A 22,861-nucleotide genomic window follows, 5' to 3' on the forward strand; every position below is an offset into this window, starting at 1 on the left:
GGAAGAAGCGACAGGTCTTGGCTATCTGCTGGATATGCGCAGAGAAGGAGAGGGAGGAGTCGAAGATGACTCCGAGGTTGCGGGCAGATGAGACGGGGACGATGAGGGTGTTATCAACTGAGATAGAGAGTGGAGGGAGAGGGGAAGTGGGTTTGGGTGGGAAGACAATAAGCTCGGTATTGGCCATGTTCAGTTTCAGGTGGCGGTTGGACATCCAGGCAGCAATGTTGGAGAAGCAAGCCCATACTTTGGCCTGGGTTTCGGCAGTGATGTCCGGTGTGGAGAGATACAGCTGGGTGTCGTCAGCATAAAGATGATATTGGAAACCATGAGATGAGATCAGGCAGCCCAGGGAAGAGGTGTAGATTGAAAAAAGAAGGGGTCCAAGGACAGATCCCTGAGGAACTCCAACAGAGAGCGGGATGGGGGTGGAGGAAGAACCATGAGAGTGTACTGTGAAGGTACGGTGGGAGAGATAAGAGGAGAACCAGGAGAAGACAGAGCCCTGGAACCCAAATGAGGACAGTGTGGCAAGAAGTAAATTGTGATTGACAGTGTCAAAAGCGGCGAATAGGTCGAGGAGGATGAGGATGGAGTAGTGACCTTTGGATTTGGCAAGGAACAGGTCATTTCAGACCTTAGTGAGTGCCGTTTCTGTCGAGTGTAGGGGGCGAAAGCCGGATTGAAGCGGATCGAGGATGGCATGAGAGGAGAGAAAATCAAGGCCTTGTGGAGGAGTGGCCTAGTGGTTAGGGTGGTGGACTTTGGTCCTGGGGAACTGAGGAACTGAGTTCGATTCCCGGCACAGGCAGCTCCTTGTGACTCTGGGCAAGTCACTTAACCCTCCATTGCCTACCGCATTGAGCCTGCCATGAGTGGGAAAGCGCGGGGTACAAATGTAACCAAAAAAAAAAAAGGCAACGGCTGTGAACGGCGCGTTCAAGTATCTTGGAGAGGAAGGGTAGGAGGGAAATTGTGCGGTAGTTGGAGGGACAGGTAGGGTCAAGTGATGGTTTTTTGAGGAGTGGTGTGACTACAGCATGCTTGAAGGTGTCAAGGACAGTTGCAGTGGAGAGAGAAAGGTTGAGGATATGACAGATGGGGGGGTGACGGTAGGAGAGATGGTGTTAAGTAAGTTGGTGGGGATGGGGTCAGAGGAACAGGTGGTGCATTTTGAGGAGGAAAGAAGATGGGCGATATCAGGAAAAGAGGAGAAGGAGGCCTGGGTTGGTTGGTTGAGGGAGTGGGTTATAGGGTGAAGAGGAGGAGATGGTTCGGTGGTGAATTTGAGGTTGATCTTCTGCACTTTGTCACGGAAGTAGTCAGCCAGTGATTGAGGAGAGAGTGAGGGTGGGGGCGGAGGGCACTTTGAGGAGGGAGTTAAGGGTGGCAAAGAGACGACAAGGGTTAGAGCTGAGGGAATTAGTCAATTGGGTGTAATAGTCCTGTTTGGCAAGGAATAGGGAGGACTGGAAGGAGGATAGCATGAATTTGTAGTGAATGAAATCAGTATGGGTGCGAGAATTCCTCCAGAGGCGTTCAGCCGATCGGGCACAGGAGCGAAGGTATCGGGTGCAAGGGGTCAGCCAGGGCTGGGGATTAGTACGCCTTGTGGGACGTGAGATGGATGGTGCAAGGGTATCCAGAGCAGAGGAGAGAGTGGCATTGTAAGTGGAGACAGCCTTGTCAACAGACTCGGAGGACATGATGGAAGGGAGAAGATTAGAGATACTAGAGGAAAAGGTGGGAGGGTGGACAGCCTGGAGATTCCTGGAAGTAGTGGTTAGTGTTGGGCGGGACTGCGGGGGAGGGTGATGAAGTGTGAAGGTGATCAGGTGATGGTCAGAGAGAGGAAGAGCTGAGGCGCAGAAATTGGAGGGTGAGCAGGTAGAGGAGAGGACGAGGTCAAGACAGTGGCCAGATTGGTGAGTAGGGGTGGTGGAGCTCAGTTGGAGGTTGAAGGAGGAGGTTAGAGTGAGGAACTGAGAAGCGTATGAGTCAGATGGGTTATCAGTGTGTATGTTAAAGTCTCCAAGAATGAGGGATGGGGATGAGGGCTCAAGAAAAACGGAGAGCCAGGCATCGAAGTCGGTAAGGAAGGAAGATAGGGTCTTATCAGGGGGGCGGTAAATGACTGCACCTCTGAGTGGCAGCGGGTAGAATAGACGCATGGCGTGAACGTTAAAGGATGAGAAGCAGTGAGACTGCGGTAGGAGGAGAGGTTGAAAACTGCAGGAGGGCGAAAGTAGTAACCCGACGCCACCACCGTGGCCTACTGGGCGGGGAGAATGGGAGAAAAGATAGCCTCCATGGCATAGGGTAGCGACTGAGGCAGAGTCGTCAGGGGTGAGCCAGGTTTCAGTTAGGGTGAGGAGTTGGAGAGAACGGGAGATGAAGAGGTCATGGGTAAAGGAGAGTTTGTTGCAGACAGATCGGGCATTCCATAGGGCGCACGAGAAGGAGAGGGAAGAGGGGGAAAGGGGAGGGAATGGAAATGAGGTTGGAGACATTCCGGAGTGGTCTGCATAGACAGGATGAGGATTGGTGTGGGGGACCTGGATTGGGATTGATGTCCCCTGCAGATAGTAGGAGAAGGAGTAAGAGTATATGAAGAAGGGTGGGGGAGGTAGGGCGACGAAGGCGGGATATGCATAGGAGGAATGGAGATGGGTCAACAGCAGGAAGGAAATGTTGAAGGTTGAGGGCTAAGGAGAAGGAAGGGGAAAGGAGAGAAGGTGAGGTGATGAGGGTAAGGGGAGGGTAAAGTGTAGCAGCAGTGCAAAGTGTTTTTGGGTTAAGAAGTAGGTTGGGAAGGGACAGCATCAGGAAGATAGTGTGTATAGGGGACATGGCCATGCAGAATTGGATTGTTGGAACACTGGAATGTTGGAATGGGTGAAACTGGTAGGCTGGGCTACTGGGAGAAGGTGATGAATTAGGAATTGATGTAGTTGGAAGAGGTCAGTAGTGATAATTCGGCTGTCGGGAGGCTATTTAAGAGATGTCACTCTAGGGGTGGGTGGGTAGAGGGGAAGGGTGGGAGGGACTAAGCCTAAGAGACAGAGCTGTTCTCTGCAGGCAGACTATGTCTAAAAGGTATTTTCTCAGAAAAAGCTGTTGCTTTTGAGGCTGAAATCTGCTCTCCCCAGAAAGAACTAGTCACACCCACTAAGTTTGAAAAATGTGGGGGGGAAGGGAGGTCAAGAGCCTTAGGCCCAGATGATCAAAAGCCCTGCGCTGTTCCAAACAGCGCCCTAAAAATAGCGCCGGGACAGCGCAGGGCTTTTCTGTATCGATGATCAAAGATAATGCATGCAAATCTAAGCAGCGCTATTATCTTTGATTATCATGTTGAAGTGCGGGAGAATTGCGCCTGAGCATGCGCTCAGCACAATCCTTCCGCACTTGTTTGACAGGTCTGGGCTGGTTCCTCCATCATGTTGGCAACCAAGCGCCCTCCCAGGACCTTTCATATCCATGAAGCCATGCATACACTAATTTCGGCTCAATGGGATTCTCCGGAGGCGAGCATCAAGGTGGCCAGGGCTAAGTCTTGGCTGTACCCTCTGCCAGAGGGCGAGCGAGAGGCCTTGCGTTGGCTGGCAGTAGACTCTCTAATTACAGCTGTGACAAAAAAGACGGCCTGCCCTCAAGGAGTCTCAGGACAGGAAGCTGGAGGCGGCCTTAAAGTTGGCCTTTGAGGCGGTCGCCTTGTGTTTGCAAGCCTCGGTGTGCGGCTCCTATGTGGCCAGGGCATGCCTGACAATGTTGCAGCGGGCCTCTCCCTCGGATCCTTCCTTGGGGGCAAATTGGCCGGTCCTGGAGTCGGGCTTGGCTTACTTGGCAGACCTGCTATATGATGTCTTGAGAGCCTCGGCTAAAGGGCTTTCTCAGACTGTCTCCGCCCGCTGGTGGCTTTGGCTTAAGCATTGGACAGCCGATCATGCCTCCAAGTCTCGTTTGGCCAAGTTGCCCTTTAAGGGCAAGCTGCTTTTCGGGGACGAGCTGGATAAGATCGTTACAGATCTCGGCAGTTCTAGAAGCAAGAAGTTGCCAGAAAGCAAGGCGAGGTCCAGCAGTGCTCGCTCTGGGCCCTCTAAGGGCCATTTTCAGGAAGCCCTTCAGTATCGCCTGGGCAAGTCTGGCTCCTTCTCTTCCACCAAGCAGCGGTTCTCTCCAAAGCAACATTCCTTTCGCAGAGACCGCCGCCCAGGAGGGCCTTCCTTCGGCGCTCCCCCAGGGTCTAGTTACCAATGACGGGGCCCTGGTCCATGGCCCAGAGCAAATAGGAGGCCGGCTGTCCTCATTTCTGGGCGAGTGGACCAGGGTAACTTCAGACGCTTGGGTTCTGGAAGTCGTCAGAGACGGCTACAAGTTGGAGTTCTGTCGGCCCCTGAGAGATGGGTTCGTGAACTCTCCCTGCAATTCTCCACTTAAAGCAGCGGCAGTTCAGCAGACTCTGGACAACTTGCTCCGCCTTGGGGCGGTAGTCCCAGTTCCCGTAGACCAGTGCGGCACGGGACGTTACTCCATTTACTTTGTAGTGCCAAAGAAAGGAGGATCTTCTCGGCCTATTCTCGACCTCAAGGGAGTCAATCGGGCCTTGAGTGTGCGGCATTTCCGTATGGAGACTCTCCGCTCTGTGATAGCGGCGGTGAAGAAGGGAGAGTTCCTGACATCCCTGGACATCAAGGAAGCTTATTTGCACATTCCCATCTGGCCGCCGCATCAGCGCTTCCTGCGCTTTGCAGTGCGGGGTCAGCACTTCCAGTTCAGAGCCCTCCCTTTCAGGTTGGCTACGGCTCCGCGGACCTTTTCCATCATTGCGGCTCATCTCAGCAAGGAAGGAGTGCAAGTCCATCCTTATCTGGATGACTGGCTGATTCGAGCACCCTCCTTTGTGGAGTGTGGCAGAGCGACGGACAGGGTCATTGCCCTGCTGAGCTCCCTGGGATGGATCATCATCCAGGAGAAAAGCCAGACTCTGCCATCTCAGTCCCTGGAATATCTGGGAGTGAGACTCGACACCAAAGCGGACAGAGTGTTCCTGCCGGAGAACCGGAGACTCAAGCTTCAGGCCCAGGTGGGTCGGTTTCTAGCCTCCTCAGCTCCCCGGATTATGTGCAGCTGGTGGGCTCCATGACGGCCACGATGGAGGTAGTGCACTGGGCCAGGGCCCATATGAGACCACTCCAGCACTCGCTTCTGCGGCGTTGGACTCCAGTTTCTGAGGATTATGCGGTACGCCTTCCCTTGGATCTGGCGGCGAGAAGGACCCTGAGTTGGTGGCTGCGGTCAGACAAGCTGTCAGCTGGAATGCCTCTTACGACTCTGGAGTGGACTGTCGTCACGAAGGACATCTGGGGAGCCCACTGCCTGGGAAGGACAGCGCAGGGGTTATGGGCGCCTGCGGAGGCGCGGTGGCCCGTCAATCTCTTGGAACTCCGGGCCATTCGATTGGCACTGTGGGCGTTCCTTCAGGTGCTCATGCGGAGGCCGGTTCGGATCCTGTCAGACAATGCCACAGCCGTGGCCTATGTTAGTCGTCAGGGCGGTACCAAGAGTGCTGCCTTAGCCAGGGAAACCATGAAGTTGTGCCTTTGGGCGGAAACAAATCTGGAGCAATTGTCAGCGGCTTACATCGCAGGAGTCCTGAATGTCGAGGCGGACTTTCTCAGTCGCCATACCTTGGATCCCGGAGAGTGGCAGCTGTTGGCTTGGGCCTTCTTGTGGATCACGGAGCGCTGGGGCACGCCGACCTTGAACCTGATGGCGACATCTGCCAATTGTCAAGTGCCACGGTTCTTCAGCAGAGGCCGGGACCCTCGGTCTCTGGGGGTCGATGCTCTTCTTCAGCAGTGGCCGATTCAGGAGCTTCTCTACGTGTTTCCGCCATGGCCTATGATGGGCAGAATCCTCAGCCGGGTGGCGAGGCATCCAGGTCGAGTGGTCATGGTGGGCCCAGACTGGCCCCGGCGTCCTTGGTATGCGGACCTGATCTGGCTAGCCGTAGACAGTCCGTTGTGGCTTCCAGCGGAATGGGGTCTCTTGCATCAGGGGCCCATGGTGATGGAGGATCCCTCCCCCTTTGGTCTTACGGCCTGGCTCTTGAGAGGAAGCGGCTGAAGAAGAAGGGGTTCTCAGCCAAGATCATCGCCACTATGCTGAGTGCACGGAAGCGTTCTACCGCTACTGCTTACGCTAGGGTCTGGCATACCTTTGAATCTTGGTATGAGGACACCTTTCTCGGCATCAGTGGCTGCAGTGCTGGCGTTCCTGCAAGACGGTCTGGAGAAAGGGCTTTCACTCAGTTCCCTTAAAGTCCAGGTGGCTGCTATAGCGTGCTTCAGGGGACGCCGGAAGGGGGATTCCCTGGCTTCTCAGCCAGATGTGGTGCGGTTTCTGAAAGGAGTTAATCACCTGCGCCCTCCTCTGCACTCGGTGGTGCCCTCGTGGAATCTCAATCTGGTGCTGCGGGCCTTGCAGAGGAACGCCCTTTGAGCCCTTATCGCGGCTGTATCTTAAGGATCTGACGTTGAAGGCGGTGTTCTTGGTGGCAATCAAGTTGTTTGTAACTTCCCTGTGGAGGGCTTGTCCATTCACCCGATACTAGTGAAACCTATACAATGAAAACAGCAGTACTGACAATTCCTGTGTGCAACAGTTCCTATAAGTTAAGGAGGACCGACGTAATCAGCTGCTGAAAATTAACTAACAAAAGGTCACACAGTGGATGTCGTTATACAGTACATTACAGCAGTGGACATTATTGAGTGCTATGAACTGTCTGCCTCACTAACGTGATGAAGCAGAATTTCTTTCATGTATAATGGTTTGATATTTAAATTTCTAAAGACATTTTAGATAACTAGTACATAGGGTGAGTGGTGGTTGAAAGGTGATGAATGAGTGGTTTAATGTTTAAAGTTAATAGCTGGTATAAGGCACAAGTATTTATAATAAAGAGATATTTGCATATATAAGTTGGAGTTTAGTGTGGGGCAATCACTTCAGCCAGAAGAGTTTCCGAGATCCAGGCACTCTCGTGTCGGGAGCCGTTCTTGAAGTTCACGGAGGCAGGGGTGGTTATTCGCCCGGTACCTTCCTTCCTGCCCAAGATTGTTTCTCGCTTCCATGTGAATCAGCAGCTGTGTCTACCATCCTTCCATAGGGAGGATTATCCAGAGGAGTTTCATGCTCTCAGATGCCTGGATGTTAGACAAGTCATTATTAAGTACTTGGAAGTGACCAATGATTTCCGGAAGTCGGATCATCTCTTCGTGCTGTTTGCAGGCCCTTGTAAGGGGCTCCAGGCATCTAAGCCTGGAAAGGAAACGATTGGGTCAGCCTATGTGGCCTCAGGGAAGGTGCCGCCTGTCCAGACGAAGGTTCATTCTACTAGAGCGCAGGCGGCCTCTATGGCAGAGTCCAGAGCCGTTTCCTTGGAGGAGATTTGCAGATCGGCGACTTGGGCTTCGATTCATACCTTCTCAAAGCATTACCACTTCGATGTGGCTGCACGTGCCGATGCTCAGTTTGGAGCATCTGTGTTGCGCTCTGGGATTGCTATGTCCCACCCTGTGTAGGTACTGCTTGGGTACATCCCACCAGTCTATGGATTGATCTGCATGATGATATGGAAGGTAAAATTATGTATCATACCTGATAATTTTCTTTCCATTAATCATAGCAGATCAATCCATAGTCCCTCCCAGATACCTGGATTGTTTTTATTTATATTTCAGGTTCAAGTTCAAGTTCCAGTTATTATTCAAGAGGACTTCGTGTTCAAGTTCTTCCAGTTGGATTTTCCCTTGAGTTGGGACGACTTTGTGTTACAATGAGCTGCTGCTTCTCCCCTCCCCCGCTTCGGCGGTGGCTGGGTTGATCTCTAAATTATGCCGGCACTCCCTCCCGCTTCGGCGGTGCTTGGGTAGCCTTGTATCCCTTCCGCTTTGGCGGTGGTAGGGTAAGCCAGCTCCTCCCGCGGTTGCGGTAGCAGGATATGCCAGTTCCCCCCGCGTCGGCGGGGGTGAGTCCCCTCCCGCTTGGCGGTGGTGGGTTGACAGGAGTGTCCCTTTGTGGGTGTAATTCTCTATGTTTGGTGATTCCTGCGGATGGAGCTTTGATATCGACCATACTGAGGATTTCCTGGTAGCACATGACCACTTATAGAGAGGCAAAAGTTTGCTCTCTATCTCCACTTGCTGGTAGATGGACACAACCCACCAGTCTATGGATTGATCTGCTATGATTAATGGAAAGAAAATTATCAGGTATGATACATAATTTTACCTTCCGAAGAATTATAGCAGTTTCATCGATGGAAATGCAAATTAAACCAGTTGTAAAACTAAATCTGCTTTTTTACCTGGGACTGACAATGGAAAGTAAGCCTGGCAGAACTAGTCCTCAGTATAGTAGCAAAGTTAGGATACTTCAGCAAGAGTTAACAGGGGAAAGATAAGCAGTTTGAAAAGCCTAGAGAAAGGTTTGTTTGGGGTTTTTTGTCTTTTTTTTATACAGTCTGGGTTAGAAGACAGAGAAGTACACCACAATACAGATTCATTAAACAATAAGCAATAAAGCCTAGAGAATAGATATATCAGGTAGCTAAGCCTGTAGCCAAGAAGTTGAGAAATTAAGAATGAAATAACATAAAACACTTAGCAGTATTATGGGTCAGATCCAGCACATGGAATGCTTCAAAGTAGTCTGTTTCCCTGTCTATACTAAGTCCTCCTGGAAAATGGTACCAAAATAAAAAATGACCCTTTGTTCCATCCTGAAGAACAGGTCATCCAAGGAGCCTTCTCTCCATGATCTCTTTACCAGCACCAGAGAGGCAGCTGCAGTACAGAGAAAAAGCCAGTAAACTCAGGGAAGTGGGTTGAGGAAGGGGGAGAAGCCAAACCACAGCCGGCGTAGGGGGTGGAAAGGAGCAATGCTGCTCCATAAAGAGTGCCACCTGAGGCCCCTGCCTCGGTTGGCTTAATGGTAGGGCCGCTACTGTTGATCATGTAGATGTGCTCAACACCTGCATCTTACTGGAGACAGTGTCTCTAATTATTGTCTAATCATGATTTCTCCTATAATTATCTTTTACTTCAATTCCCTATCGTAAACTTTCTATCTTCTGTTCATGAGCCTTCCATTCCTTTCTAAGATAGTAGGACATGTCGTCCTGAATCATCTTACTACCTTTATTGATCATACCCATGTCCTTTATCCCAAGGAGACTGGCTTTAATAGACTTCGTAATATTAAAATTGACCCTGTCGGTATGCTATCATTTACGCTTCCTTGGACAGTGATCAGTCTGTCTTCTTCTTGTCTCTATGCCGTCTGTGATATCGTAGACCGTCAGCCGCTGTTAGGCAGAGATATAGGGATATCCGATAAGGCCAGGGAAAGGTTTTTCTCATACCTATCTGATCGTATATATCCAGTCTCATGGCAGGGAGATATTTCCATTCGGTGTACCTCACATGCGATGTACCTGAAGGCTCTCTTTGAGCTCTGACTGTTTCTAACATATTCTTAGCCCCATTACCAAGTCTCATACAAACGGAGTTAACAAGACAGGAGCTGAACTCTGGAAACCAAGATGGTGCTGCATGCACCCCTGCTAAAGCCCCTCATGAGTTTGGAATTGGCTGCACAATTCAGACAATGGACGTCCACAAATACTGAAGCCCATGGGCATCGAAGACTGGAACCAGGGAGCTAAGAGCCAGACCTGCAACACGGAGCCAGCACAGGCCTAAAGGCAGAGTATTATCACTGATACACCGTTTAACGAACTATCTGAAGTTGCATGCCCTGCTACATGCATACTGTACACTTGAGGTATTGAGGTAAATTAACTTAATAGCTCAGTATTTTCTTTCTAATTTAGACAGATTATTTTATTTATTTATTTTTGTTACATTTGTACCCCGCACTTTCCCACTCATGGCAGGCTCAATGCAGCTTATATGGGGCAATGGAGGGTTAAGTGACTTGCCCAGAGTCACAAGGAGCTGCCTGTGCCTGAAGTGGGAATCGAACTCAGTTCCTCAGTTCCCCAGGACCAGAGTCCACCACCCTAACCACTAGGCCACTCCTCCACTGATGAACTAGCTCAACACTTTTACTAATATAGGTAGAGTAATAACTAATTTACTGTATTACTGTACCATCTGATGTGCAGGTCCTGAGGTACTACTTCACTGAATTAGCTGATAACTTTAATTGCTTGAATACCCGATTTACCATACGCTAGTCAAACACATCACCGCATTATACTGATGTACTGCATCACTGAACTATCTGATAACTTTAATTGCTTGAGTATTCGACCTACTTATACGCTAGTCAAACACATCACTGCACTACACTGATGCTGCATGTCCTGCTGTACTGAATTACTGAATTATCTGACAACTTAATTGCTCAGTTGCTTAATTGATGACACTGCCTGATGTTAATACGGCTTAATGTTAATACCGCATGATAAGACTGCTCAATGCGGATACTGATTGAAACTACACCCAATCACTACTTAATGTTCACATTGTTTGATGTTGACACTGTCTAACGCTGACACTGCTTGACGCTCATACAAAATTCCATTCACTAACACCCTCAGGCACAACCAAGCACCAAGAATCATAGCCAACATGAACACCAACAAAATGCTCACGACAGTTTACTTCCTCCCCCTAATCCACCACGCATGGACCACTCATAACATAAACAATAATCTACCCACAGCACACAAACCCTACAGACAACCCATCCACAACACACCAGTCCAAAAGAACAACAACCAACTAAGAGGAAAAACAAAAACTTACGGAAATAACCAACAGTAAGAAAAGAAAGAACACAACAAAACCAGATACCAAGAAAACAGGCAACTAATAAAAATCAACACATCCATGCCCCAAACCGAACCGTACCATTCAATCCAAATGGGGTACGTAAACGCCAGATCAGTAGTAAATAAAACAGAGATTATAACAGATTGGATAACTACAGACAGTCTTGACCTCCTATTCATCACCGAAACCTGGATCCACGACCTCAAAGACCCCATAATCTTAGATTTATTTTATTTTTGTTACATTTGTACCCCGCGCTTTCCCACTCATGGCAGGCTCAATGCGGCTTTCATATACAGGTACTTATTTGTACCTGGGGCAATGGAGGGTTAAGTGACTTGTCCAGAGTCACAAGGAGCTGCCTGTGCCTGAAGTGGGAATCAAACTCAGTTCCCCAGGACCAAAGTCCACCACCCTAACCACTAGGCCACTCCTCCACTCCAGGATACAAAATTATCCACTGGACAAGAAACGGAAAAAGAGGAGGAGGAATAGCCATAATTTACAAATCTGAGCTCACCATCACAACCACAGCTGAATCCATACTGCCACAACTCGAAATCGCCTTGGTAAGAATCAATCACCCAAACTTGCAGTCCTACTCTACAGACCGCTGGGCAACTGGCAAGATTCCCAAACACACTTTATGGACTTTATTTTGAATACTTGTGTCTCTACTTCAATCCTTATCATAATAGGAGACATCAACCTACACCTTGAAGATACTACCTCAACAAGCACCCAAGAATGCAAAGAGTTCCTACAACTGTGGGACCTTCTCAGACCAAACACACAACCAACTCATACGAAAGGACACACACTAGACATTATCACACACAAATTCAATCCCGACTCAAACCTTATACTAACAGATACAAAATGGACACCCACACCGTGGTCAGACCACTACAAAGCACACATCTCCCTCCAATGGCGAAAGAAAGACACAACTAACAAACAAGAACGAAAAACTTATACCACGAGAGGAAAAATAGACCCGACAATATTCTGGCAACGAATCTACCACAACGGATGGTCAATAAAGGCAAACCAATTCCTCCTAGAATGGGACGATAGATGCAGATCAATATTAGACAGTATTGCCCCAATCCAAACCAAAACCTCACACAGAAAGAACTCAACACCATGATTCAATGAAGAACTGAAAAAACTCAAAACACAAGTTAGAAGGTTAGAACGTGCATGGAACAAAAAGAAAGACGATCCCACACTTAACGCCTGGAAACAACTCCAAAGAAAATATAAATATACCATAAGACAAACTAAAAGATTATATTACAAAACTGAAATTGGACCAAACTACAAGGACACACATAAACTCTTCCAACTTGTGAACAAACTACTAGATATCACACCAATCACAACCAACAGTAAAGATACACCAGGAGCAGACAATCTCGCGAAATACTTCAATGAGAAAATCGTACAATTGCAACTCATAATACCTGTCAGTACTGTCGACTACGCCAAACTCCTTAACTGTCTAGATCCAGATCTTGGCGTATACCCAGCAGACAGAACCTGAACCAACTTCGAGAGACTATCGGAGGATCTCATCTCCCAAATGCTCAAAAGATTCGCCAAATCTCATTGCAAATTAGACATATGCCCAAACAACCTTATGACATCTGCCCCTCAACAATTTATAACAGACCTAACGAATCATGTAAACTATATGTTACAAAATGGACTCTTCCCGAAGGAGACAGGAAATATTTTACTCACCCCCATACCCAAAGACGCAAAGAAAAAGTGCCAGTGAACTAACTAATTACAGGCCAGTAGCATCCATTCCCTTAATAACCAAACTAACGGAAGGGATGGTGACCAAACAACTCACAAACTATTTAGACAAATTCTCAATACTACATGACTCCCAGTCAGGATTTCGGTCCAACCACAGTACTGAAACAGTACTAGTTACTCTCATGAACAAATTCAAACAAATGATTGCAACTGGCAAGAACATACTACTACTACTACAGTTTGACATGTCTAGCGCCTTCGACATGGTTGATCATGGAATAATAATACATATCATCGAGTACTTCAGAATTGGAGACAACGTTCTCAATTGGTTCAAGGGGTTCCTAACCATACGATCATGCCAAGTGACATCTAATTCGACTACACCAGCCAAATGGATACCTGAATGCGGAGTTCGACAGAGATCCCCCCTCTCACCGACCTTATTCAATTTAATGATGATACCCTTGGCCAAACTACTATCAAACCAAAACCTCAACCCATATATATACTACTACTACTACTACTACTATTAAACATTTCTATAGCGCTACTAGACTTACGCAGCGCTGTACAAATTAACATGAAAAGACAGTCCCTGCTCAACAGAGCTTACAATCTAAATTGGACAGACGAACAGACAGCTAGGGGTGGGGAAATTGCAGTGGTAGGGGTGATAAGTGAGGGTGTTGAGTAAGAGAGTCATGGTTAGGAGTCGAAAGCAGTAGCAAAGAGGTGGGCTTTAAGCCTAGACTTGAAGACAGCCAGAGACTGGCTCAGCGAGTCTATTCCAGGCATAGGGAGCAGCGAGATAGAAGGAACGGAGCCGGGATTTAGCAGTGGGGGAGAAGGGGGACGACAGGAGACATTTACCCAGTGAATGGAGTTCACGGGGAGGAGTGTAGGGAGAGATGAGAGCGGAAAGGTACTGAGGAGCTGCGGAGTGGATGCACTTGTAGGTCAAAAGGAGAAGTTTGAACCGTATGCGGAAGCGGATAGGGAGCCAGTGAAGCGACTTGAGGAGAGGGCTAATGTGAGTATAGCGACTCTGGCGGAATATAAGATGCGCAGCAGAGTTTTGGACAGATTGAAGAGGAGATAGATGGCTGAGCGGGAGACCAGCGAGAAGCAAATTGCAGTAGTCTAGGCGAGAGGTGATAAGGGTGTGGGTAAGGGTTTTGGTAGCGTCCTCGGAGAGGAAAGGGCGAATTTGTTAATATTATAGAGAAAGAAACGACAGGTTTTGGCAATCTGCTGAATATGAGCAGAGAAGGAGAGAGCGGAGTCAAAGATGACTCCAAGGTTACGCGCAGACGGGACAGGGAGGATGAGAGTGTTATCTACCGAAATAGAGAACGGGAGGAGAGGAGAGGCAGGTTTAGGGGGAAAGAGGAGAAGCTCGGTTTTGGTCATGTTTAGTTTCAGGTGGCGGCGAGACATCCAGGCAGCGATGTCAGACAGGCAGGCCAATACTTTGGTCTGGATTTCAGCTGAGATATCCAGTGCGGAGAGGTAGATATATATGCAGACGACGTAACGATCTACATCCCATTTAAACAAGACTTGAAGGAAATCTCCAAGGACATCAACCAAAGCCTACATATCATGCATTCATGGGCAGATGCATTTCAGCTGAAACTCAACGCAGAAAAAACCCAATGCCTAATACTCACCTCTCAACATAACACGAACAAATTCAACACCATTAACACACCAACACTGAATCTTCCAATTTCGGACACCCTAAAAATTCTTGGAGTTACCATTGACCGACACCTAACACTTGAGAACCACGTGAAAAACACAACCAAGAAGATGTTTCACTCAATGTGGAAATTAAAAAGATTAAGACCTTACTTCCCAAGGACCGTCTTCCGCAACCTGGTACAATCAATGGTACTCAGTCATCTTGACTACTGCAACGCACTCTACGCTGGCTGCAAAGAGCAAATAATCAAGAAACTTCAAACAGCTCAAAACACTGCAGCTAGACTCATATTCGGCAAAACAAAATATGAAAGCGCTAAGCCCCTACGAGAAAAACTACATTGGCTCCCACTTAAAGAACGCATCACGTTCAAAATATGTACCCTAATTCACAAAATCATTCACGGAGATGCCCCAGCCTACATGTCAGACCTAATAGACTTACCACCCAGGAATGCTAAAAAATCATCCCGCACTTTCCTTAATCTTCACTTCCCCAACTGTAAAGGCCTAAAATATAAACTAACGCATGCTTCAACCTTTTCCTACTTGAGCACACAATTCTGGAATGCGCTGCCGCGTAGCTTGAAAACGATCTATGAACTAACTAACTTCCGCAAACTTTTGAAGACTCATCTCTTTGACAAAGCATACCACAAAGATCAACAAATGTGAACTCCTACATAGAAACCAAGAACAGTCTTACAATATTTGCTTGTTAAACTACTACCATGTTTTATCATTATCATGCTACCCAAGATCTTTCTGTAATACTAAATGTCTATTTTCTTATGTATTTCCACTAATCATGATGTATAAGTACATAAGTAATGCCATACTGGTAAGCCACATTGAGCCTGCAAAAAGGTGGGAAAATGTGGGATACAAATGCAATAAATAAATCTCTGAAGTGAAAGCAGCTGTAGATGCTGCTATTGATAAAAAAAATTATGACAGTTCGACAAAATTGCTAATGCTCATGAGCGCTGAGATAGTTTGGGCCTGGAACTTGAGGCGGACTCTCTGCATTGGGTGGAGACTAGGCAAGACACCATGGAAAAACAAGGCCCTGGTAGACAAAATCGAAGATCTGGAAAACCGGGCTAGACGTAATAACCTGCACCTGGTAGGCATTCTGGAGAGTTTTCAAGAGGAAGATTTGTTGCACTATCTGGAGACTTGATTATTGCAGAGTCTGCACTTAAGTGCATACCACGGACCATTCTGGATTGTGCAAGCTCATCATCTGGGTGCCCGTGTGGTGATCTTAAGGGTCCTGAACTTTGCCCACCAGGTGGAAATATTGGGGCGCTATGGGCTGGCAAAACTTTGCAAGTGGACAATCGTAAGATTTTTGTGCTTTCAAGACTATTCAGTGGCGGTTGCATCCAGCTGTCGTAAATTCAGTGTAATATGCACAGGATTGTATAAGTGCCAGATCCGCTTCACACTTCTTTATCCAGCCCATCTTTGAGTGATCCACGAGGGCCATACAGTTTTCCATGACACCCCTGCGGAGACACGTTTTTTTTTGGATTTGATCTATATCGGAATCGGGAGCCTGATTTTATAGCTCGGATTAATTCACTTTCTCTCTAGTCTCTTAACAGAGGCTTGTTGCAGGTGGACTAGCTATTTCAGCGTCCCTTTAGAGTGTGGACGCTATCCAAGAAACTTAATGAGGGAGTAATTTTGTTGGGATCTGTTGTTTTGTGATCTCCAGTCTTGCTTTGGGTTTGACTGCTGAGTTGTCTAGTGAAGAGCTGGGTTTGGGAATGGTATGTTTGGGGGATGATTTGTGTGTATGAGCTTGGATTGGAGGTGGTTCACAGGAGAGTCTTTCTCTGGATATGTGTAAGACTGGGTTAAGGGTTTTGGGGGGAGGTTGGGTGGGAAGATTGTTTTGGGGGTAGGAAGTTGTACTACAGGTTTGCTTGTGTGGATGGCTATAAGTATGATGTGTTTTGTTAATGGTCTGTGGTATGATGGGGAGAACCTGGGCACTGGGAGACCCTGGGAAAATCTGTTCTTTTTGTTCTGGATGAGTCTTGAGGGATTGTTCTTGGAATGTGGCAGGTATTAATTTGCCCATTAAGAGGACAAAGATCTTACAGGAGTGAAAGGAAAAAGCCTGTCTTCAGGAAACCCACCTAAATGATGAGGAACATCAAAAATTGAAGCGTAGTTGCGTGGGGGCAGTACATTATTCATCTGGTACTGACCATAGTGCAGGGGTGGTAGTACTCATGATCAGTATATCAATACTGTGGAGGAGTGGCCTAGTGGTTAGGGTGGTGGACTTTGGTCCTGAGGAACTGAGTTCGATTCCCACTTCAGGCACAGGCAGCTCCTTGTGACTCAGGGCAAGTCACTTAACCCTCCATTGCCCCATGTAAGCCGCATTGAGCCTGCCATGAGTGGGAAAGCGCGGGGTACAAATGTAACAAACAAAAAAAATACCATAGCAGATTCATAAGGTGCTGGTGGGACGGGAGGTGCATTGGACTGTTCAGAGCTCATTCTTAATGTCTGTGTCCCTAATGTTTTCGCTCTCTCCTTCTTTCAGACACTGATTAAGGTTGTGACGCCATATCTACATTTCCCTCTTTTAGTTCTGAGGGGCCTTAATATTGCAGTGGATCCTTCTGTGGATAGGAAGGGTGGAGGGGGCCTTGTTGATCTTAGAACCAGTCGGGACCTTCAATAGTTATGAGTGATCAGCTGCGTTTGCTCATGAAACACCTGAAGCGTCTTACACGTTACATTTCCCCCGATCGGGCCTTTCTGGCTCAAATGGTGGCAACAGCAGAATGCCCACATTGTACAGCTGAGCCGGCTACATTAGTGCATCTGTTCTGGACCTGCTCCTTAATAAGACCTTTCTGGATACAGGTGAAAATGCATCTTTCAGTAATACTGGTTAGACGCCTGCCTCTCTGGGCGGACATTTAGTTCTTGAAATTTTGTTTCCTTGAGTCTGTGATTGGGCCCTAATTGTCTGCTGCATAAGGTTTATTTTTTAATCCTGAAAGAATATTTTGATGTGTTGGAGACAGACTGATTGGAGGAATGAACTTGTCGATCTAATGAAGACTGTACACTAGTCAGTGGCCTACTGGAGCCTGGAAGTCTTTTCAACAAATTTAGTCCTCAGGGTGGGATTGTTTGCCACATCATGCTCGTAGCTACTTGCAGAACCTATAACTTGAAGTATGGACTTTAGGAAAGGGTGGAGGGTGGTAAGGTTTTGCGCTATTATTTGTGGATCAGACTGCCGTGAAGAAACAACATGTGCGGTCTGATCCCTTGCAGTGAATGTGTGTGGAGGGATGAAACTTGAAAAATTTCCACGCTATACTGTTATATCTCTTCTTACAGATATTATTGTTCTTACCATTGTGTGATTCTAATAAAGATATTACTAAAAAGAAATATCAACTTGATTGTGTGGGGGGGGCAGATTTACGAAGGGTTTTTTGTATTACTAAACTGTTCTCCTACAATAATCTGCAATGCTCTTATATATTTATTTATTTATTTATAGAAAAAGATGATCCCAGAAGGAGTAATACAAAGACACATGACTGGAAGCTCAGTGAGAAACCTGAAAGGGAAAATATGTTATCAGAAAGAGAGAAAGCGGAGACTCCTGACTGGGGAAAAAAGGGAAAAAATGTAAATAAACAAAACCCTTCAACAGAAGGCTCAGTTCCGTGTGAACACAGTACCAGTAATATCATACAGATGAGAGATCAAAGATGTTTATGTGACGTATGTGAGATATTCCTCAGCGATCATTTAACTCTGAAATCACATCCTAGATCCGATACTGAAGAGAGACCATCTACATGTACGAACTATGGGAAAAACGTCTGTCAAAAGAGAGAACCACAAGGACAACAGAAAACGTGCATAAAAGAAACATATTCTACATCTTCTGAGTGTGGAAAAGGTTTTAGTAGGAAGAAACAGCTAGAGCAACATGAAATTATTCATAAAACTAGAGTGTATACAAGTACAGAATATGGGAAAAGCTTTCCCAATAGAGAAAATATTACAAAATACCAGAAAACCAACACTAATGAGAGACTAGCTTCCTATCCTGATTGTGACAAAAGCTTCAATCAAGAAGAAAACTTCATCAGAAATGCAAAATTCTACCCAGGAGAGACACTAGTTTCCAGTACTGAATGTATGAAAAGTTTCAGTCATGGAGATGCTTTCACAGATTATAATAAAGTGCAAACTGGTGAGAAATTGATCGCTTCTACTAAAACTGAAAAAGTCTTTTGCAGGAAGGCAAACTTCTTGAAAGACCAGAAAAACAAGAGATTGTATACTTGTGTTGATAGTGGTACAAATGCTTGTTGGAAAACAAACCTCACAATGCACAAGAGAATCAACATAGGAGTGAAACCATTTAACTGTACTGAGTGTAATAAAAGCTTCAATCAGAAGGCATACCTCAGAAAACACCACAGAAGCCACATGGGAGTGAAACCATTTACCTGTTCCAATTGTGGTAAAAGCTTTACTGAGAAGAAAACACTCCAAAGGCACTGGCAAATCCACACAGGACTAAAACCCTTTCACTGCACTGAGTGTAATAAAAGATTCGGTCAGAAGGCATACCTCACAAAACACCAGAGAAGACACACAGAAATGAAACCCTTTCACTGCACTGAGTGTAAGAAAAGTTTCAGTCAGAAGTCAAAGTTAACAATACACCAGAGAATCCACATGGGAGTGAAACCATTTACCTGTTCCAATTGTGATAAAAGTTTCACTGAGAAGGGAAACCTCCAAATACACCAGAGAATCCACACAGGATTGAAACCCTTTCACTGCTCTGAGTGTAATAAAAGCTTCAGTCAGAAGTCAACCCTCACAAAACACCAGAGAGTCCACACAGGAATGAAACCCTTTCACTGCACTGAATGTAATAAAAGCTTCAGTCAGAAGTCAACCCTCACAAAACACCAGAGATTCCACACAGGAATTAAACCCTTTCACTGCACTGAGTGTAATAAAAGCTTCAGTGAGAAGGCATACCTCACAATACACCAGAGAATGCACACAGGAATGAAACCTTTTAGCTGCACTGAGTGTAATAAAACCTTCAGTCGGAAGGAAAAGTTCACAATACACCAGAGATTCCACAAAGGAATGAAACCCTTTCACTGTACTGAATGTAATAAAAACTTCAGTCAGAAGGGAAACCTCACAAAACACCAGAAAATCCACACAGGAATGAAACCCTTTAACTGTACTGAGTGTAATAAAAGCTTCAGTGAAAAGGCAACCCTCACATTACACCAGAGAATCCACACAGGACTGAAACCTTTTAACTGTACTGAGTGTAATAAGAGCTTCAATCGGAAGTCAAAGTTAACAATACACCAGAGAATCCACATGGGTGTGAAGCCATTCATATGTGCTGAGTGTGGTAAAAGTTTCACTGAGAAGGGATCACTCCAAAGGCACTGTAGAATCCACACGGGAATGAAACCCTTTCACTGCAGTGAGTGTAATAAAAGCTTCAATCAGAAGGCACACCTCACAACACACCAGAGAATCCACACGAGAGTGAAGCCATTTGTATATTCTGAGTGTGGTAAATGTTTCACTGAGAATGGAAATCTTCAAAAACCCCAGAGAATCCACACAGGAATGAAACCCTTTAACTGTACTGAGTGTAATAAAAACTTCAGTGAGAAGGCATACCTCACATTACACCAGAGAATCCACACATGACTGAAACCTTTTAATTGTACTGAGTGTAATAAAAGCTTCAGTCGGAAGAAACAACTCACAGTACACCAGAGAATCCACAGGAATGAAGCCATTTAAGTGTACTGAGTGTAATAAAAGCTTCAATCAGAAGTCAATCCTCACAATACACCAGAGAATCCACACTGGTGTGAAATCATTTATATGTGCTGAGTGTGGTAAAAGCTTTACTGACAAGAAAAAAATCACCATGCACCAGAAAATCCATTCGGGAATAAAACCATTTATATGCACTGAGTGTGGCAAAAGCTTCAGGTTGAAAAAATACATGATACTACACAAAAGAATCCACACATTAGTGGAGCAATTTGCATGTTCTGAATGTTTTAAAAGTTTCACTGAAAAGGGAACAAAAACACTGGAGAATACACAGAGGAATGAAACCCTTTAAATGTACTGAGTGTAATAAAAGCTTCAGTCAGAAAACACACGTCACAAGACACCAGAGAATCCACACAGGAGAGAACCCATTTACATGACCTCTGTAATAAATGCTTTCCTGACAAGGAAGAACTGACAAGGCAACATAGAATTCACACGATAGTGTAGCAATTTACAAATACTGAGTGTGATAAAGGCTTCGCCGTGAAGGGAACACTCTGAAGACACTGGAGAATCCAGACAGGAATGAAACCATTTATCTGTACTGAGTGTAATAAAAGCTTCAGTCAGAAGAGAAGCTTCAAAACACACCAGAGAATCCATTCAGGAGAAAAACCAATTTTATGCACTGAGTGTGGCAAAAGCTTCATTGACAAGGAAACACTCGCAATCCACCATTCAGAAATCAAACCATTTCCATGCACTGGCTGTGGCAAAAGTTTCAGGTTGAAGAAACACATGATAATTCACCAGAGAATCCAGACAAGCCATTTGCTTGTACTTAGCTAAAAGCTGCAATGAGAAGGGAACACTCACAAGACACTGGAGAATCCACACTGGTATGAAACCATTTACCTCTTCCGAGTGTAGTAAAAACTCCAGTCAGAAGGTACACCTCAAAAATAAAAACACCAGAGAAGCCACATAGGAGTGAAGCCGTTTACAAATACTGAGGTTAATAAAAGCTTCATTTAGAAGACAAACCTCAGTAATCACCAAAGAATCCGCACAGGAAGGCATATTTATTTGTTGGTGGAAGGAACAACTATAAAGCAGAAATTGCTGAGAGAAAAAAAGTAGTAATGACTATTATAGGAGATTTCCTGTACTATCAAATAATTTTGGTATTGTAGACTGGACTCGTAAACATCTTCAAAAACTAGAGGAAACTCCTCGATGCCCATGAGATCTTCATTAAGAATTTGTGCAACTGAGATTCCAAATTCCTAGCGCACCTTAGTAAACAGGACCCTTTATATTTTATCTGTGATGTATGATTTTTTTATTCATACATCTTCAATGAATCCTATATATTAATATAGTAAGTGACTAGATAAAGACCTGAATGGTTTTATGTATAACTAGTGAAAAGGGCCCGTTTCTGACAGAAATGAAACGGACGCTAGCAAGGTTTTCCTCGGAGTGTGTATGTTTGAGAGAGTGTGTGTGAGATTGACTGTGTGAGAGAGAGTGAATGTGTGAGTGTGTGTGTGTGACAGAGAGTGAGACTGGGTGCGAGTGTGTCCATGAGAGAGAGAGTGTGTGTGTGAGAATCAGAGTGTGTGCCAGAGGCCCCTCCGTCCTCCGTCCCAGTTCCAGGGTCCCCCCTCCATCCCTCCCTCCGTCCCTTCCAGTTTCAGGGTCCCCACCCTCCCAGTTCCAGGGTCACCTTCCCTCCCTCCCTCCCAGTTCCAGGGTCCCCCTACCAGTTCAAGGGTCCCTCCCCTTCCCTCCCAGTTCCATGGTCCTGTCCCCTCCCTTTCTCCCTCCCTCCAAGGTGCTTGGTGGGGGGGGGGGGGTTGCTATTTGCTGTCAACCTAAGGAGACACTGCTTCTGGCGTCCAGCTGATAATCCTGTCCTGACCCACAGGCAGCTGGATCTCCCTCATACTCTTTCAGTGACACACATTGACAGGGAACGGCTGGATAAACTGTTTTAGTGATATGTAGTTTACATTTCATGATATTGATATGTACAGATGTGTAGCTTTCAAATAAATGAAAAAGGTGTGCAGTAAGAAAACAATCATAAGTACATAAGTACATAAGTAGTGCCATACTGGGAAAGACCAAAGGTCCATCTAGCCCAGCATCCTGTCACCGACAGTGGCCAATCCAGGTCAAGGGCACCTGGCACGCTCCCCCAACGTAAAAACATTCCAGACAAGTTATACCTAAAAATGCGGAATTTTTCCAAGTCCATTTAATAGCGGTCTATGGACTTGTCCTTTAGGAATCTATCTAACCCCTTTTTAAACTCCGTCAAGCTAACCGCCCGTACCACGTTCTCCGGCAACGAATTCCAGAGTCTAATTACACGTTGGGTGAAGAAAAATTTTCTCCGATTCGTTTTAAATTTACCACACTGTAGCTTCAACTCATGCCCTCTAGTCCTAGTATTTTTGGATAGCGTGAACAGTCGCTTCACATCCACCCGATCCATTCCACTCATTATTTTATACACTTCTATCATATCTCCCCTCAGCCGTCCTTTACCTGTAAAGGCACAGTTTATCCAGTAGAAACAGCTTTAGACGTGTTTCAGATGGAAGAAGGGGAAAAAAACCGACAATGTGTATCAGCTGCTCATAGGTGTGCTTGGTTTTTGAGTGTATGGGAATGACGGGTAT

General features: G+C 46.1%; 2 protein-coding genes across 2 annotated transcripts in view; both read left to right on the top strand.

The window, feature by feature from the left end:
- LOC115477517 overlaps positions 1–22,861 on the top strand; it is an 881,049-nt gene that overhangs the window by 67,732 nt on the left and 790,456 nt on the right.
- Positions 18,084–20,135, top strand: LOC115459986 (gastrula zinc finger protein XlCGF26.1-like). Its single transcript, XM_030189851.1, has one exon. The coding sequence runs from the start codon at positions 18,084–18,086 to the stop codon at positions 20,091–20,093; it is 2,010 nt and encodes a 669-aa protein (XP_030045711.1). The 3' UTR covers positions 20,094–20,135.

The sequence above is a fragment of the Microcaecilia unicolor genome, chromosome 1 (genome assembly GCF_901765095.1).
Source record: "Microcaecilia unicolor chromosome 1, aMicUni1.1, whole genome shotgun sequence".
In the NCBI taxonomy this organism is placed as follows: Eukaryota; Metazoa; Chordata; class Amphibia; order Gymnophiona; family Siphonopidae; genus Microcaecilia; species Microcaecilia unicolor.